Here is a 16,786-nt window from a genome sequence, read left to right as displayed (position 1 = left end):
CCCCCCCCCTCATGGCTTCAGAGTCTAGCCAGGACCAAGCACACCCCCAGATGTTCACAAACTGTCAGCTGAATGAAGAAATGGTCGCTAGTCCTGGTGGGCACGGGGGAAGGCCACGGGTGGATGGGCCAGGTATGGAAGTGAATGGTGTACCTTGCACGTGCAGTGTGGCCGTGCCCTGGTCCATGGCGAACATGTTGGAGCCAGTGCACACGTAGGTGCCCGCGTCGCTCGGCTGTACGTTGCGAATGGTCAGGATGCCGTTGAAATCCATGGCCCGGGCTGGCAGTTTCCCATTGTGCAGGCGGGTCCAAACCAGGGTGTAAGCAGGAGACTGTAGGTGGGGTAAGGAGGATGGAACGGAGGTCAGAGGTGAAGTTCGGAGACTCCAGGAGACAGCTGCCCTCCCCTGAGGTCCTGCTCTGCCCACCTTGCTCTTGGCCGTGCAGATGAAGGTGACGTCTGCCCCAGGGTGCACGCTCTGGCTCCGCTGCTCTTCCACCGTCACCGTGATGGGCTTGCTTGGGGCCTCTGTGGTGACAGGGGGGCCCCCATGAGCTGGGTGCTGGCCAGGCCCCTGTCCCGAGGCCACTTTCTGTCTCTCTCCCTCCTCCTGTCTGCGTGTGGCTTCCTTCCCAGGCTAGCTGCGATTCCCCGTGTTCCCTGGTGCCTCCCTCCCTCGTGCGGGCCCAGCCCCCACGGCTTCTTCCTGCTGCCACCGAGCAGCCACAGGCTGTGATCCGAGAGCATCGTGCCACGAGTCCAGGCTCCAGTTCATGATCACAGACCGCAAACTTGCTCTTAACAGTTTGCACTTCACTCCAGCTGAGCCTCTCTGTCTGGTTTGAGTTTCCAGCCTCCCCCAAAACTTCACACCTCCCAACCCCTCCACCCGCCCGCACCCTCTTCTCTTTCCACAGCTAAGGGCTTGGACTCACACTCGCTGAGGAAATTGAGACTACCAGTCAGGACCTTGCGCATCTTCCCAAATCCATCCACCTGGGCTCCCTCCTTCCTGGTCCCACGGGACGAGACCCTCCCCCGCCCCCCACCGCAGCCCATCAGCCCAGCCCCGCCCTGCCCTTCCTCCCCTTCCGGAGGACCTCCTCCCAGGTCAGTGCACCCTCTTGCTACAGCAGTCCCTCGTCTCCCTCTCCATGGATCACTCTACTCCACAGACAAATGTGTTCCAGACTTTCCTACCTTCAAAAACATCCCCTTGACCTTATATTCCCCCAGCTACTGCTCCATGTATTGACCTTCCTTCAGAGCCAGGACTCTTTATTTATTTATTTATTTTAAGGAGGCTCCACATCCAATGTAGGGCTCAAACTCACGACCCTGAGTTTAAGAGTCACGGGGCTCTACCAACCGAGCCAGCCAGCTGCCCCAGAGCCAAGACTTTTGAAAGAGCAGACTAGTGGGGCGCCTGGGCGGCTTAGTCGGTTAAGCATCCGACTTTGGCTTAGGTCATGATCTTGCGGTTCGTGGGTTCGAGCCCCGCGTCGGGCTCTGTGCTGACTGCCAGCCCAGAGCCTGGAGCCTGTTTCAGAGTCTGTGACTCCCTCTCTCTCTGACCCTCCCCTGCTCATGCTGTCTCTCTCTCTCCTAGAAATAAATAAAAACATTAAAAAAAAAAAAAGAAAGAAAGAGCAGACTATTCTGTCTACCCTAGGCTTTCCCCGCCTTTCGTTACCTCTCTCCAGTCAGGTTTCTACCCCTCTCTCCACTGAAAATGGCTCTTGTCAAAGATGACCTCCAAGGGTCCCCTCTCTGCCCGTGTCTGACTTCCCTGGGGTATGTGGTGAGGCTGACCACTCCTTCCAGGAAGCCCCCTTGACATACCACCTCCTCCCCTGCTCTCCTCCTATCTCAATGGCTGTCCCCGCTTAGTCCCTCATGCTGCCTTCCCTCTTCACCTTGACATGTTCAAGCTGGAGTTGCAGACTTGTGATGCCCCTGACCTGCGTGTAGCAGGTGCTGTGAGTGTCCTGCCCACACCCCTGTCCTCGCGTCACTTCAGAGCCTGCCTGGCTGATTTCTGCCAGCCACTGCATTTCCGTGCCTGAGGTCTTTCTCAGGCCACCGGCAATTGCTATGTCTGTCCCCAAGGTGGTGCAGGACGCTGGGGGACTGGTGCATCAATCAGCTGGCCCTGGGGTGGGGGCTCCGAGGTGCATGTTTTACTCTAGAGTTTCCCAGAATGTCTTTGGCTACGTCAAACAACTGTCCCCGGTGGGAATGTGCTCGGTAACGCATCCTCTGCGGGATGTCTTATCTTTCCCGCCTCACCTCACCTCCCACAGAAACTGCTGGCACACAAATCCTCATCCCAGATTCAGCTTCGGGGGGTGCCAGTGAAAACACCCTCCTGCTGAACCTGTTCATCTTGGTAAATGGCACCTCATTTGCCTGGCTGCTGGGGTCCCGACCCCTGGGCATCATTTTACCCTTTCCTTCTCTCTCAATGACCGAAATCAAGTCCTGCCAATTCTGCCTCTAAAACTAGCCTGGACTCCACTTCCTCTCCATCTCCGTGGCCAGCACCCCCGTCCATGCACCACCACCCCCTCCAGCGGAGGGACGTGCCCACTGTCTGTGTCCACAGTCCAGCCCAGCACTGACCGGCTGGGGGAGGGGTGGAGCAGGGACTCACCAGTGACCAGCAGCTCTGCCCGGCTGGTGTTGGCACGATGGAGATTACGACAGGTGCAGATATAGACACCAGCATCTGACGGCTGGACGCTAGGGAAGTGGAGCTCAGAGCCTGGCGGGAGGTGGAAGGAAGCTCGTCAGCACAGACGCACCCCTTCTCCCTCCCAGCCCTGCGGTAAGGACAGGATCGCAGTAAACAGGTGTGTGCTTCCCCTCCCTCTGGGGTGGCTCCCAGGGCTGAGGGGCCTGGGGTCATGGATACCTTGATGTCGCTGCTGGGTGCTGGTAGGCAAGGGACGCCCATCCTCACGAGACCAGTAAAAGTAGTGGGGTGGGCTCCCACTGACCTGGCACCGCAGGGAGTGGGGGCCACCTTGGGGTACAATGCTCCGAGCCGGATGCACCTGGACCACCAGTGAGGCTGCATCTGCTGGAGGAAGGACAGGAGAGGCCATTCAGGCAGGAGGTGCCAGCATGCAGCACTGTGCCCGGTGTTCCTGTCTTCCCAAGCCGTGGCGTGCCCCCTCCTCAGCCCCATCCCCCGGATGAAGTAACTCTCACACCCCCTGGGCTCACTGCCTTCTCCGTCACCCTGACCCGGGGCCATGATCCCACTTACCTTGGGGCACGCACCGGCCCCCCTGCACATTGGGGTTACCCACGTAGCCCGGGGCACATCTGTAAGGAGGAACAGACCAGTTCTGTCAGGCTCCAGGCCCCAGGGCACTCAGTGCCTCATGGTGGACGTGGGAAGCCGAAAGTCCAGCTGGGGTGGGCTCAGTGTGGGGTGAGGAGGCTCACGACTCTGGAAGGACTTTAGAGACCAAAGAGGCCCCAACACAGGGCCTCACTGAGCTGAGAAAGGGGAGCCTAGGGCAATGTTAGCAGATTGGACAATGGGGGTAATAAGGCCTTTATTCTCCAGGGAAACATTCACTCAACAAGCATTCATTAAGCAACTACTACGCTCAGTTATGGAAACGTGACAGAACATGATGACCTTCTCACCCTTACAGAACTCATTTGTTGGGAAACCAGCAAAGAGCTATGTAAATGAGAAAGACGCGTGTGAGGGGCACTAACCGTGCCTGAGAGTCAAGAGGCTCCTCAGAGGATGGCACTGTTGGGCTGTTCTATACTCAGAGAGCCGATTATACTCCAGAGAACTCAGCACGGCTTATAATTATGTGTTTGTACGATTACTTGCTGCCCCGTCTCCCGTTACAGGTGACAGACTGCCTAAGGGCCGAGACTGAATCTGTTTTGTTCACCCCTTTATCTCCCTGGCACACTACATGGCACACAGTAGGTGCTCAATAAAAACGTGCTGAATGCGTGAATGAAGCCGAGCTTTGAAGGCCAAACAGGAGTTAGTGAGAAAGGGGAGGTTTGAGGGTGAAGAAAGTTTCACGTAGAGGGAACAGCATGTGCAAAGCCCAGAATGTCAAGAAGTCAAGAGGTTAGGCCCAGCTATGGTAGATTCGGGTGTTAAAAGTGGAATGAGCTTGGGCTTGGCCCAAGGGCGATGGGGAATCTTGGGAGGGTCTGGGGCGGGGGAAAGAAGTGATCCTGGCAGAGACCTCTCTGAGCAACAGCCCCAGGACTCTTACTTCGGAGTCTACCACACGGCCCCCTCCTCCACCCATCAGATTTGCAAACTTACTGCTCACAGTACTGGCCGGTGTAGCCAGGTTCACAGGCGGTGCAGCGGTACCCGCCAGCTCCCAGGCTCTCACAGGTGCGGGAGAACCTGGGATCGGGGAGCGGAGGTCAGGCTGTGGGTCACCCACTCTCCACCCCGACCCTGCACTTCAGTGGTGCCCTCCACTCCCACACGGGACTCCTTCCTTGGGCCTTGAGTGGGGGCACCCACATGTTCTCTGGGTTGGTCAGTGGGCAGGCACAGGGCTGACAGTCCTCAGGTGTCCCGGCTGTAGCATCCCCGTAGTAGCCAGGTGCGCACAGCTCACAGAATTCCCCAGCGGCGTTGTGCTGGCACTGCTGCAGGGCACAGGGATGTCAGCCACCCACCAGGTGGCAAAGTCTACCCCAAACTGTACAATGTTGTAATCCCTGGATCTGGAAATTCCGTATCTGTGAGCCTATCTTAAAGAAATAACCGTAGAAGGGGCGCCTGGGTGCCTCTGTCGGTTAAGCACTCCGCTCTTGATTTTGGCTCGGGTCACGATCTCATGATTTGTAGGTTCAAGACCTGAGTTGGGCTCTGAGCTGACTGTATGGAGCCCACTTGGGATTCTCTCTCTCCCTCTGCCTCTCTGCCTCTGTCCCCACTGACGCACTCTCTCTCCAAATAAATAAATACACTTAAAAATAAGAGAAGGATGGTATTCTATTGTTCTGGCCATCCCACGATGCCTGCAGCCCCCCGGTGCCCACGGCTGGTTCAGGCACTTTGTCCCTGCCACCTCGCCCCTGGACCTAGGCCCACCTTACCAAGCCTGTCCCTCCCCACCTCCCAGGCAGCCCCGGTGCCCCACCCAGGCCCAGACAAACTGACCCCTGACCCTGCCCTGCTTGCGTCTTACCGAGCAGGCACCAGTCTCTGGGTGGCACAGGTCTGAGTGGCCGTTGCATTCACACAGCTCACAGTGGCCGAGGTAGAGCCCACTGCCAGTGCGCGTATAGCCTGGGGCACAGTCCTGGGGAGAGAGGAGGGCCGGTTTCCATCTCTAAAGTGGTCCCATCTGGAGCCAACAGACCAGAAGCTTCTCTCTCCAGCCTCTCTCCACAGTCTAGACTCCCATTGGCTCTTGGTTGGGAAATCCCAGGCCTGGCCCTTCTCCCCAGCGTCCTTTCTCTGGAACCTTCCTCCCTGGCTTTGTGTTCAGTTCCTCAACACTCTGGAAGCTGGGGCAGTGTCTGTCCCCATCCTGCCCGGCATCTCCAGCTGCTCTGAATTTACTGAAATCATAGTTCACCCTTAATGGAGAACCCTTCTCCATTTCCCATTTTTGTTCCCGAAAATTCTTCTGAAGGGTCTCTACTGAAAAACTGAACTCCTAGATGAAAAAACACAGTTCAGAAGACCTAGATTTGGAATGAGCCCTTGGAGATCTTTACAACTACCTTACAGTCACTAAATAAAGTGAAAGAGGCAGGCAGCTCACACACAATCGAGGAGGTGTTTACACATTCTGAGTGAGTAATCGTGGGTTCTGAAAACAAAGAGTTTCTATTCACTACCCCTCCTTTGAAACCTCTCCAGGCCCCTCCCCCCGCAACCATTTCAAAGGGATGTTTACAAATCTGTTTTGCTTCACTGCAGAAAATGTGCACACGGGATTATTCTGCTCTCTCCAGGTCTTCTCCTCCAAAATGTGTTAGATTTTCTAACTTCAAAGGATGTGAAGTTCATTTGTTTGGATTTGAAAGTCCTTGTGGCCACAGCAAAGGTGCACGGATGTAAAACTGCGGGGATGTGCACTTTGCACAGGGGAGTTCCTGAGTCTGGGCGCTGGCTGTTCCCACACTTGACCTCCCTGCCGCCCACCTGGCATGGCAGCTCTGGCCCCTCCCCTTCCTTGATTCCCGCCCCCCCCTTCCTCAATTCCAAGTTCACTCATCCAGTGTTGACTGGTGGTCTGCTAATGTTCCTGGAAACTCGGTGGTGGACAGTCAGCTCAGGCCCTGCCCTCAGGGAGTCCACGGTCTCCAGCCAAACCCTCCTGATGCTCTTGGGTTCTCTGCAGCCGCCAGCCTTCTGTTCCACCCCCACTGCCCTCCCTGTATTAGGGGTCCTCGTCTCTCCCCGACCTGTCTCATTCACCAGGGTGGAGAGGACTTTTCCTGACGCCCAGCACAGACCACAGCACTCCCCTCATGGCTTGGCATTCACTGTTCCGGGCCCACAGAAGTGGCCACTGCCCCCCCACTCCCTGCCCAGCTTTCCGGGGGTGATCCTTCTGGATAACAGACTATTTCCCCATACATTCCTCCTTGTAAGCTGCCCAGAACCCTACGCTGCTCCCCACTGCTTGCCTCCCTGGGGCATTTCTATGCTCTGCTTTGGCCCAGAAAAATACATGTCTCTGAATTGCCTCCCTGTCTCTAGGGAGCACCCTGGGAGCACGAGCTGGGTCTTAGCCTTGGAGAGCGCAGCCGTATGTCCTTGGGGAAGCCATTCGGCCTTCAGAGCCTCTATTTTTAAAAATCTGTCAAAAGGGGATAATTATACATCTTTTACGGGTATGAGGAAGAATAAATCAGATACTGCATAGTACATTAACGTTAGGGCAGAAGCATCTGGGTGGCTCAGTTGGTTCAGCTTGCGACTCCTGATTTTGGCCCAGCTCATGAGCTCAGGGTTCATTAGTTCAAGTCCACGTAGGGCTCCAGGCTGGCAGTGTGGAGCCTGCTTGGGATTCTTTCTCCCTTTCTCTCTGACCTTTTCCCATTCTATCTCTCTCAAAATAAACTTAAAAGAAAAGTAAAGAAAAGAAAAGAAAGAAAGTTGCTATTTAGATGCAAGAAAGGCTTTAAAATAATTAAAGTCATGGCAATAATCAGAGGGCATGGACATGGTAGCTGACCAGCTTGCTGAGCCAGCTGTACTAGAGCAGGGGTGTCTGGGCTGGCCACACTCACCTGGCAGGACAAGCCAACGTAGCCCGGGGGACAGCGGCATTCTTCTACCTCCAGGGCCTGCGGTCCCTCCGAAGGCCCAGGCTGGGCGACCTCCAGGCTGACGGAGCTGATGCTGGCTGCCCGAGGCATCGAGGAGAATGTGGCCCGCACCAGGAGCTCATCCAGGTCGGCCAGCGCCATCAGGAGGTGCTCGCGCGTGGCTGGCTGCCCGTCAGGCCGGCGCCAGAATTCCTGGGCAGGGGACACAGCGAGTATGGGGGAGGGGTGTCAGGTCCTGCGTGCTAGTCCTGCAGCACGCCCACCCCGACCCCTGGCTGCCAGCCACTGGTGGAGGACTGTGAGGGGAGGATGGGGGATAAGCTGGGGGCGCTGCTGTCGAAGCCAGGCTCCAGAGCAGGGGGGAGCCCGTGTGGTCTCACCTCTCGGAAAATGATCTCGAAGCTCTTCCTCTCTGGGCCCTGCGGCGCTGGCTGGGAGGCCACCAGCATGATGTTGTTGCCCTGCAGAGACAGCGGCAGCATTGGGAGGGGAACTGAGGGGCTCCCACGGACAGAGGTGTCCTCCACCAGTGCCGGCCTCTCCATAACACCAACCTCCGGTCTGTGATCGCCCAAGCTCATGTGCCCAAAGGAATCAGGCACATGCTCACTGCCTCTTTCTCCCAGCAGCTGGGCCTCTGCCTGGGTAGTGTCTAACCCAACTGGGTGGGGTTCTGGGGCCTTAGACCCCCACCTTGTGCCAGGCCAGCCGAGTCCTGGGCCAACAGGATAGGGACAGGCTGCCTGCTGGCTTCCACCTTCCCCTCCTGCCCGCCTGGCTGGAAGCCACGTGCTCACCGTGATCTGGACGTCAGGGTCAGAGAGTGGGCTACCCTGCGCCCCCGCCGTGTAGGAGAGGGTGTATCGCAGCTTCCCGCCATAAGCCGCCACCTGCAAAGAGGCAAGCCCTGCAGTCACAGCCTGACCCTGCCTTCCTCCAGGGTGTGTGTGACCCTACCGGTGAGTGGGCGGAGCTTCTCAAGGCTTTTCTGCACCTGTGCTGTCCCCTCCACTCAACCAGAGGCCAGCGTGCATGGCCCCCGGTTGCCAGGGAGATAGGACATCTGTCCATTCCTTCATTGTCTTGGACCTGCTGGCGGTGACCCTGAGCAGCCTTGACAACTCAGCAAACAAGCTTCAAGTCCCTTTCCCTCTGAAGAAATTTCCCATAAAGTAGAGAGGGGTACTGATGGTGACCATCGTGAGCTTGCCGCAGAAGGTCCAAAAAGTTCCTGGCCATGGAGGTAGGGCTGTGGGGGGTGGCTTCAGAGGTCTTGTCCCTTGGGCAGGTGGTTTTTGTCTGCTTAGAATCCATTTCCCTGATATTTTGCAAACTGCAGCCTTGGTTTCCTTTAAAGGAAACTACATGCAGGCCATGGGGTTTGAGAGCAGACGTGAGCCAGGTCCGGCCAATGTGCATTTTCCACCACCCTCTTCCACTCAATCAGGGATGGACACGTAAGCTTGGCACTTCTGCTCCTTCCACTGGAACAAAGATACTCCCTTTACTAGTCAGACTGAAAGCCAGAGAAAGACGCCAATTGAGATAAAAGCCCTAATGAGCCCCTGGACCCGGCCATGCCTGATACCAGCTTCCTCAGACTTTGTAGTTATAGAAGCCAATAGATTCTCTGTTGCATATGAACCAGCTGGACTTGGGTTTTCTATTGCTTGCAACCAAAAGAGTCCTTAGGCTTTCTGCTGGGGGCTTCCATGGGGGCAGCCAAGGCCCCAGCTCTGCCCCAGGACTTCCCTTTCTCTCCTCTGCCACCACAGCAGATGGATGCTCAGACCACACTGCATTAGGACTAGCCCATTTGTTCATTTTTGTGTTCATTTATTCAGTGCCTACTGACTACACGCTAGAATTGAGGTACAGTGTCCTGAGGGTGTTTTCCACAAGCTCACGGTGAGGTAAGGGACTCTAAGGCATAACTAGGTAACCACGAAACAACTTAGCTTCCTGCCTGCTTTGGATCCCAGCAAGTTCATTGCCACTTCCAGGACCAGGCTGCAGGTGTGTGCCGCAGGGTGGCTCCTGGAGCAGACTCTGCAGTGTAAGACTGGAGTTCAAGTCCATCTGTACTGGTTGGACAGCCCTGGACAAGTCACTTAACCTCTCTGAGCCTTACTTTCCTCTTATGGAAATAGCAATAAAAATATGTTCCTTGAAGAGTAGCACAAAGGTGAAGTAACATAGGTTCTGGAAAATACTGCCTTGAGCCGAGTGCCCCCAGAGACCACAGCCTCTGTGATGACACCTGGCTGTGCCCTTGGCTTCAGCAGATCTTTCTTATCCTCATTTCCCCTGGACCATGCCAATGCTGTCCTATCTGCCTCTCTGAATGTTATTTTATTGCATATTATGTGTACTCTTAAAAGGTATCCTAGGGGCGCCTGGGTGGCTCAGTCGGTTAAGCGTCCGACTTCAGCTCAGGTCATGATCTCACGGTTTGTGGGTTCGAGCCCCGCGTCGGGCTCTGTGCTGACAGCTCAGAGCCTGGAGCCTGCTTCAGATTCTGTGTCTCCCTCTCTCTCTGCCCCTCCCCTGCTTGCACTCTGTCTCTGTCTCTCGAAAATAAATAAACATTAAAAAAATTTTTTAAGGCATTCTAAATAGTTTTTGGAACAAGATGGAGCCAACGTCAATCTTAACGCTAATGCCAACGGTAATAATAATGACATTGATGATGCTGGCGATGACCGAACGACCAGGGCCAGGGTCGTCTTCTGCCCAGACACAACACAGCATACAGCAAGTGCTAAATTATGCTTCCTGAGGGAATGAATGCAGAACCAGCTAGGTCAGTGAGCTGGATGTGGGGTAAGGCCTCCTGGGCGAGACAGCTCCCCCGCCGGGGCTGTGGCCGCTGACGGGACACCAGGCAAGTCCCTTCCCCTCGCTAGGCCTTGATCTACCTGTCTGTGTCATAAAGGACTTTGACAAAGGGCTCTCAAATACTTTAGGATTTGAGGACACCCTGTTACCCCCAACTCCTTGTTACCTTGTTCCCCAGGAAGGCTTGGGGCAGCTGCCAATAATAGAGGCTCCCAGGAAGCAGAGAGAAGCCTTCGTAGGAGAGAGAGAACTAGGACAGAAGGACAGGCAATGAGAGCTAATGGGGGGTCGGGGGTGGGGGGAAGAGAGCACAGCTGCAGCCCCAGCGGGACACACACACACACACACACACACACACACACACACACACACCTACAGCCCCAGCTGGGACACACACGCACACACACGTGCACGCGCATGCACACACACATATACCTACAGTCCCAGCAGGGACGCACATACACAGAGCTATAGCCCCAGCGAGGACACACACACACACACACACACAGCTACAGCCCCAGCAGGGACACACACACAACTACAGCCCCAGCAGGGACACACACACACACACACACACAGCTACGGCCCCAGCAGGGACACACACACACATGCACACGCACGCACACACACACACACACACACAGAGCTACGGCCCCAGCGGGGACACACACACACACATGCACACACCTACAGCCCCAGCGGGGATACACACACACATGCACGCACACACGCACACACAACTACAGTCCCAGCGGGGATACACACACACACACATGCATGCACACACACACACACACCTACAGTCCCAGCAGGGACACACACACACATGCACACACGCGCGCGCACACACACACACACCTACAGTCCCAGCGGGGACACACACACACGCACATGCATGCATACACACACACACACACAACTACAGTCCCAGCGGGCACACACACACACATGCATGCGCGTGCACACACACACACAGACCCTGGAGGGAAGGCCGGGTGGGGGCTGTGGAGGGACAGAAGCCACCAGCCCAACACTCAAGTCCTAGCCCCGCTCCTGGGACCTGTGGCCCCTCCCTGCATCCAGACGCCCCAGCTGCTCTCACTGGGGATGGTTGGGTTGGTGTACCCTCAAGTCCACCTCTTGGGGACCCCACGATGACTGACACGGCACACCAGAAAACATTTTGAAATTTAGTATGTATTTAAACACGTATTGGAAAATGTATTACTAGCGCGAATGAGGTGCTGTGTGATGGACTTAAAGGGAAACGTGAGGGGCGCCCGGCCGGCTTGGTCAGTGGAGCACGCAACTCTTGATCTCGGGCTTGTGGGTTCGAGCCCCACGTTGGGTGTAAAGATTACTTAAAAACATCTTTCAAAGATAATAAAATCAAGGGAAATGTGAAGTAAATCGCAGCCCAGGTAGTGTGCAGAAATGGCAGGGTTTGTGAAGTTGGTTCCGAAATAACTAAAGTCTAGAAAAAATGGTGGGTGGGNCAGATGGGGCAAGAGCCCCGGGGCGGGGGGATGGGGGTGGGCGGCAAAGCTGGAAAGGAGCTGCCAGATCTCGGCATCCATCCGCCTCTGGGCCTCATCCACCTGGGGGACCGGGAGAGGGAGGGCAGAGGAAAGGAGCAGAAAGGGACAGAAAAGACGCCATGAGGCTGGGCCTCCCGTCAGGCGGCACCAGACCCAGCGAGCCACCTACTTCTGCGCTATCTGTTCACAAGTGCCTGACCTTCTGGCCCTTGCACCTGATGTCTTCTTGCTCCTGAGCCTGGCGGGGCTGACCTGGCACGGGCTCACATGACTCTGGGGAGGAGCCCATACAGAGGACACCGCTCTGTCCGGCTCAGGCCCCCGGGGTGTTATTTGTGGTGGGGGAGGCCGCTCCTTGGGCCTCACTTACCATGCGTGCCCATGGTTCCAGCCCAAGCCATTCATGGCTCTGGAATGTTTCTCACGGGCAACACTGGAGTGGACTGGGCGTCAGGCTGAGACCTAGCTTGGGGGCAAATGGCCCAGGAAGGCCAGGGCCTCAGCTCAAGGCTCTTGCTTGAACTATATACTCTCTGGTCTGCATGGGGCCCCAGCTACAGCCTGCCCCGGCCAGGCCCTGAGTTACCTGGGATAGCCGCTGTGCCCGGCCCCTGCCCTCTGGGGGCCCCTGGGTCCTCCCAGCTGTCACAGCTGCCCGCAGCTGCTCCTCTGAGAGGGACGTGCGGTTCTGATGGGTGGAGGGCAGAGCCCAGCTCAGACCTCCCAGGGCCCCGGCGCTGGAGCCCTGGAGAGTGTCCTCTCCCCATGGATCTGGTGGCCAGAAAGGCCCACACTGCCTGGGGAGGAAGATGCATACTCCGCCCTCCAGGCTGGAACCCTGGGGTTACACCGGGCTGCTGAAGGGGCATGTGCGTGCGCGCACGCGCGTGCGCACACACACACACACACACACACACACACACACACATAGGGTTAGTGGAAGTTGCTCGGGAGGTAGTGCTAGGGTAACCTAGTGGGTGAGTGGTTTAGCATCAGGTTAGTTTTTCTGCCACCTCGGCCATCACTCTGGCCGCAAACAGCAGGCAGCGGGACCAGACCACAGAGCAGATGGGACGCACGCCGTCCCAGCTCTATTTCCTGGTACTGCGGGGCAGGGCCATCAGGCACCTGTCTGGGCTCATGCAAACCCACATTTCCTTGGGCACCAGGCGCTTCCGCATGCGGGACTAATGGCATCTGAAAACACCATGACCGTGTCGCATCCACTTCACACCCATTTTCACCACTCAGATCATGGGCCTACCTGGTGAGCCCGGCGCAACCGTGCAAAATACGCCTCCCTCTGTGGGGCGCAGGGAAACGCCAAGAGAGGGAGTAGAGAGAGAGGTCTGAGAACTGAAGGCCAGAGCAGTAGGGAGGAAGACAGGCAAGCCAGGTGTGGAAGAACCGGAGCAGGGGGAAGGGACTGGAAGGCCAGCCTTGGGGGGAGGCTGGGATACTGGGGTCTGTCCAAGGAAGAAGGACATGGCAGCTTGGGCTCTCCCCCTCCTGTGTTCCTGACCTCCCTGAGATCCTGCGAGAGGGGACACATCTGCTTGTTCACCGACCTCAGCTAGCAGGGGACTCCTGTACCAACACCATCTTTCCTTGGGCGCCATTAGGTGGCACTGGCTGCTCGCAGAACGCGTCTGGGCAGGCTGCTCTGGGGCCCGTCCCTAAGACCCTGTGCCCCACGCCGCCACTGTGGCTCATCTCTGACCAGTGTAGGATTCAAGGCAAGCCTCTGACCTGGGTCTGAATGCCAGCACTGCCACCTTCTGGGTGTCACCTCTGTTCCCTTGAAGGACATGGGACAGTACTGGCGATTTATGACACGTACAAGCACTTGGAACAGTGCCCAGCGCGGCGCGAGCTCAGTAACCATGACTTATAATCAGAGTTCGTCTCACGCCCGACACTGAGCCCAGAGCACCGCACAGATGAGGGAACGCTGCATAAGCAAACGGGTGAAACTGAAACTGCCACATCTGTCTTTGTGTTCCCAGGGCCTCGCCTAGGGACCTGTTTGTTGCATGAAAGCGAATAACCATTAACAGGAAAGCAGTCTGTCCTAGGCACCATCTCTCATCCTGCTGGTCACCCTGGGGCTGAGGTTTATCAAAAGGTGGTCATCTGGGAAGTAGCAGAGCCGGTTCAGGCGAGGCCTATCTGACCCCAGAGGCTGCTCGCCTAACTGCCAAGCGGCAGACGTCTGCCCTGAGGTCACCTTGCATCTGGGACCCACTGGCCCCAGGGCTCCGCAGGGGCTGGCTCAGAACCCGCGGACTCGTGGACTCGGGAGGGCCTGCCAGCCCCCGGCACATCACACCTTGTCTCCCTGGTATGCCTCTGGCAGCTGCCAGTAGAAGGACTCGTGGCCAAGCTGGGCGAAGGTGCCAAACGAGAGCTGGGCACCCTCAGGCACGGGCTCCACGGTGAAGCCTCCTGTCAGGCGGCTGTTCCGCTGCGGGTTCACCAGGGCGAAGCCTTGGAAGTCCCCAGGGGCAAAGCGGGTGGAGATCTGGCCACAAAGAGAGGACAAGGAAGTCGGTGTGGGCGGGCCTGGGAGGGGGCAGNGGCTAGAAGAGGAAGCACGGGGAGGGGGGGCGGGGAGGACACTCGGGAAAGGAAAAGGTGCTGGGCTCAGTGCTGACACAAGCAATAATGGGGCCACGGGGAGGGTGTCCAGGTAGAAGCAAGGGTTGCAGACGGGCTGTGCCAGGGGCACGGGGTGGGTGTCCTCACAGGCAGAAGGGGACGCCAGCTCTCTGACCTGCCCCAGCGATGACTCAGAGGGGCAGTGCCCGGGCTCTTACCAGGTGGCGGCTGTAGGACGAGCTGGCACACTGCTGGGTGACGCCCATGCAGAAGCAGGGCAGGCAGCCATCGGGGTTGCTGGCGCTCAGGTAGAAGTGGTGGGGCCGGCAGCGACTGCAGGTGAGGCCTTCTGCCTGGGCCTGCGAGGGCAGACCGAAGGGAGGGTGTGGGGAGACTGGGGGGCCTCCTGTTCCTCCAGGGGCCTCTGAGGCCAGCCTCCCAGCCACTTCCGGCGCAGCCTCCAAGTGAGGCCTGATCTCCCACCAGGCTCTGGGCAGCGAGGCAGAGATGGGCCCTCGGGTGAAGGGTGGTGGGGGCTCAGGGACAGACCCAAGGGTACAGGGAGAGGGAAGGCCAGGCAACAACTACGGCTGTGATTTAGGGTCTCAGAGGGAGCAGGGGTTTGGACTAACCTTGCAATGGCACTGGCCAGCAGCGTCACACTGGCTACCGAGGCTGCCCTTGGGGTCACAGCCACAGCCGATCGGCTCTGGCCGTTGGCCATCTCCTGAGGTGGAGGGAAGCCACAGCTGGAACCTCAAAGCCCCCTCCACGCACCCTCACTTGCACCGCCCTCTGGCCATCAAACTCACCGCCAAGAGAGGGAGGGAGTCTTTATTTCTGAACACCTACCAAACGTAGGCATTATAGGCATTCATAGCAGGCCTCTGGAGTGGGTGGGCTTTTTACTATACCCATTTTACAGACCAAGAAGCTGAGGCTCAGAAAGGGAAAGTCACTTGCTGCAAGTCGAAGGAGAACAAAGGCCCTGTCCTACCTCCACCCCTTGGGGAGACAGGGTAGCCCGACCCCAAAGGCTCCCCCAACTCTACTCACTTTGGCAAGGCTGGCCCTGGCTGGGGTTACCATAGTAACCTGGAGCACACCTGGGGAGAAAGCATTAGATGAAAGGAGGGCAGAAGCACAGAATCGTGGAGAGCCTGCTGTGAGCCCAGGACTGTGCTGGGGGCCCTGTATCGGACTCAGATTGGAATTAGACCTCAGTGTTGGAAGGAATCAGCCTAACTCACCCATTTTACAGATAGGTAAACAGGTGGGAGAAGAAGAGCAGGGACTAGGCCACAGAGCCCATAGGTGAGCCCCATCAGGCCTTGAACCCAGGACCTTTAGCAAGAATGAAGGGTTTTCAGGGTGCCTGGGTGGCTCAGTCAGTTAAGCATCCAACTTCAGCTCAGGTCATGATCTCACAGTTCACGAGTTCGAGCTCCGCGTTGGGCTCTGTGCTGACAGCTCAAGAGCCTGGAGCCTGCTTCAGATTCTGTGTCTCCTTCTCTCTCTGCCTCTCCCCTGCTTGTGCTCTGTCTGTCTCTCTTATTAAAAGATTTTTTAAAAAAGAATGAGGGGTAGTCTGGGAGGTCGCTGGCCTGGTTAGGGCAGGGGGTGCTGGTGGCTGGAGGTGAACTGCAGCCCTAGATCTCTCAGGGAGGAGAGCTGGTCGTCTCCTGGGGGCCTGCATAAAGGAGTGTGGGGGGCTTTTGGGGCAGCCCCTCCTGCACCCTCCACACCCTGTCCACCACCTGCCTCACCTCTCACAGTGACGCCCGCTGTGGCCTGGGGAGCACGCATCACAGGTGGGGTGGCCGTCTGTGTCCAGAAAGCAAGTATGGGTGGCCCTGACAGTGTGGGGGGCAAACAGTGAGAAGGTCAGCAGCCCTTCCTTGAGGACCAGGGCCGAAGGGAGAGGAAGAGTGGGCACGTGAAGCATATGCCAGGCACCGCGCTAAGGGTTCTCAGTCACCTCTCACACGAGTGGCCAAGGTGGGGTGTATCATCATCCCCATTTCATAGATGGGGAAGCTTAGGCCTAGAGAGGGAAGCATATCTTATACAGAGTGATACACTGAGGAAGCGGCAAGGCCAGCATCTAACCACTGCCTCTCAGGAGGGGCTGGGAAGAGGGGAGTCCGGAAGGGGGCAGCGGACATTTCAGGAAAGGGCAGGTACAGGCAGGAACTGGACGCACTGGCCACCAGCGGGGGCTCCATAGCAAGGGCACGGCTGGCAGTCCTGTGGCGTTCCCCGCTGGGCATCCCCATAGTATCCTGGTTGGCACTGCTCGCACTGAGGGCCCTCCGTGTGGTGCTGGCAGCCCTGGAGAGGCAGAGCGCGGGCTGAGGCTGAGCCCCCGGGGCCATGGGTCCCTGGGGTAGGTGGGAAGGAGGGCGGGACTCACCTGGCAGGCACCTGTTTCGGGCTCGCAGATCTCCGTGTGGCCGTGGCAGCTGCAACGTTCACAGGTGCCCAGGTAGAGTCCGCTGGGCGTTCGTGTGTAG

The 16,786-nt window shown here is 57.4% G+C and overlaps 1 protein-coding gene across 1 annotated transcript in view; it reads right to left on the bottom strand.

The window, feature by feature from the left end:
- HSPG2 (heparan sulfate proteoglycan 2) overlaps positions 1–16,786 on the bottom strand; it is a 98,213-nt gene that overhangs the window by 27,539 nt on the left and 53,888 nt on the right. Inside the window, exons 29-46 of the mRNA XM_077775535.1 lie at positions 16,687–16,786; positions 16,477–16,604; positions 16,040–16,126; positions 15,330–15,379; positions 14,906–15,000; positions 14,492–14,632; positions 14,005–14,196; positions 8,097–8,189; positions 7,680–7,760; positions 7,261–7,491; positions 5,202–5,315; positions 4,529–4,656; positions 4,319–4,405; positions 3,275–3,333; positions 2,918–3,085; positions 2,657–2,767; positions 431–531; positions 154–334 (exon numbers count right to left, since the gene is read on the bottom strand). The exon at positions 16,687–16,786 is cut by the window's right edge and continues 38 nt beyond it. Coding sequence (XP_077631661.1) covers positions 154–334; positions 431–531; positions 2,657–2,767; positions 2,918–3,085; positions 3,275–3,333; positions 4,319–4,405; positions 4,529–4,656; positions 5,202–5,315; positions 7,261–7,491; positions 7,680–7,760; positions 8,097–8,189; positions 14,005–14,196; positions 14,492–14,632; positions 14,906–15,000; positions 15,330–15,379; positions 16,040–16,126; positions 16,477–16,604; positions 16,687–16,786 — 2,147 coding nt within the window. The remainder of the gene's footprint in view (positions 1–153; positions 335–430; positions 532–2,656; positions 2,768–2,917; positions 3,086–3,274; positions 3,334–4,318; positions 4,406–4,528; positions 4,657–5,201; positions 5,316–7,260; positions 7,492–7,679; positions 7,761–8,096; positions 8,190–14,004; positions 14,197–14,491; positions 14,633–14,905; positions 15,001–15,329; positions 15,380–16,039; positions 16,127–16,476; positions 16,605–16,686) is intronic.

This window comes from Crocuta crocuta, unplaced genomic scaffold (genome assembly GCF_008692635.1).
Source record: "Crocuta crocuta isolate KB4526 unplaced genomic scaffold, BGI_CrCroc_1.0 scaffold127, whole genome shotgun sequence".
NCBI lineage: Eukaryota > Metazoa > Chordata > Mammalia > Carnivora > Hyaenidae > Crocuta > Crocuta crocuta.
Note: the sequence above shows the minus strand (reverse complement) of the source record. Positions and strands in the feature narration are given on the sequence as shown.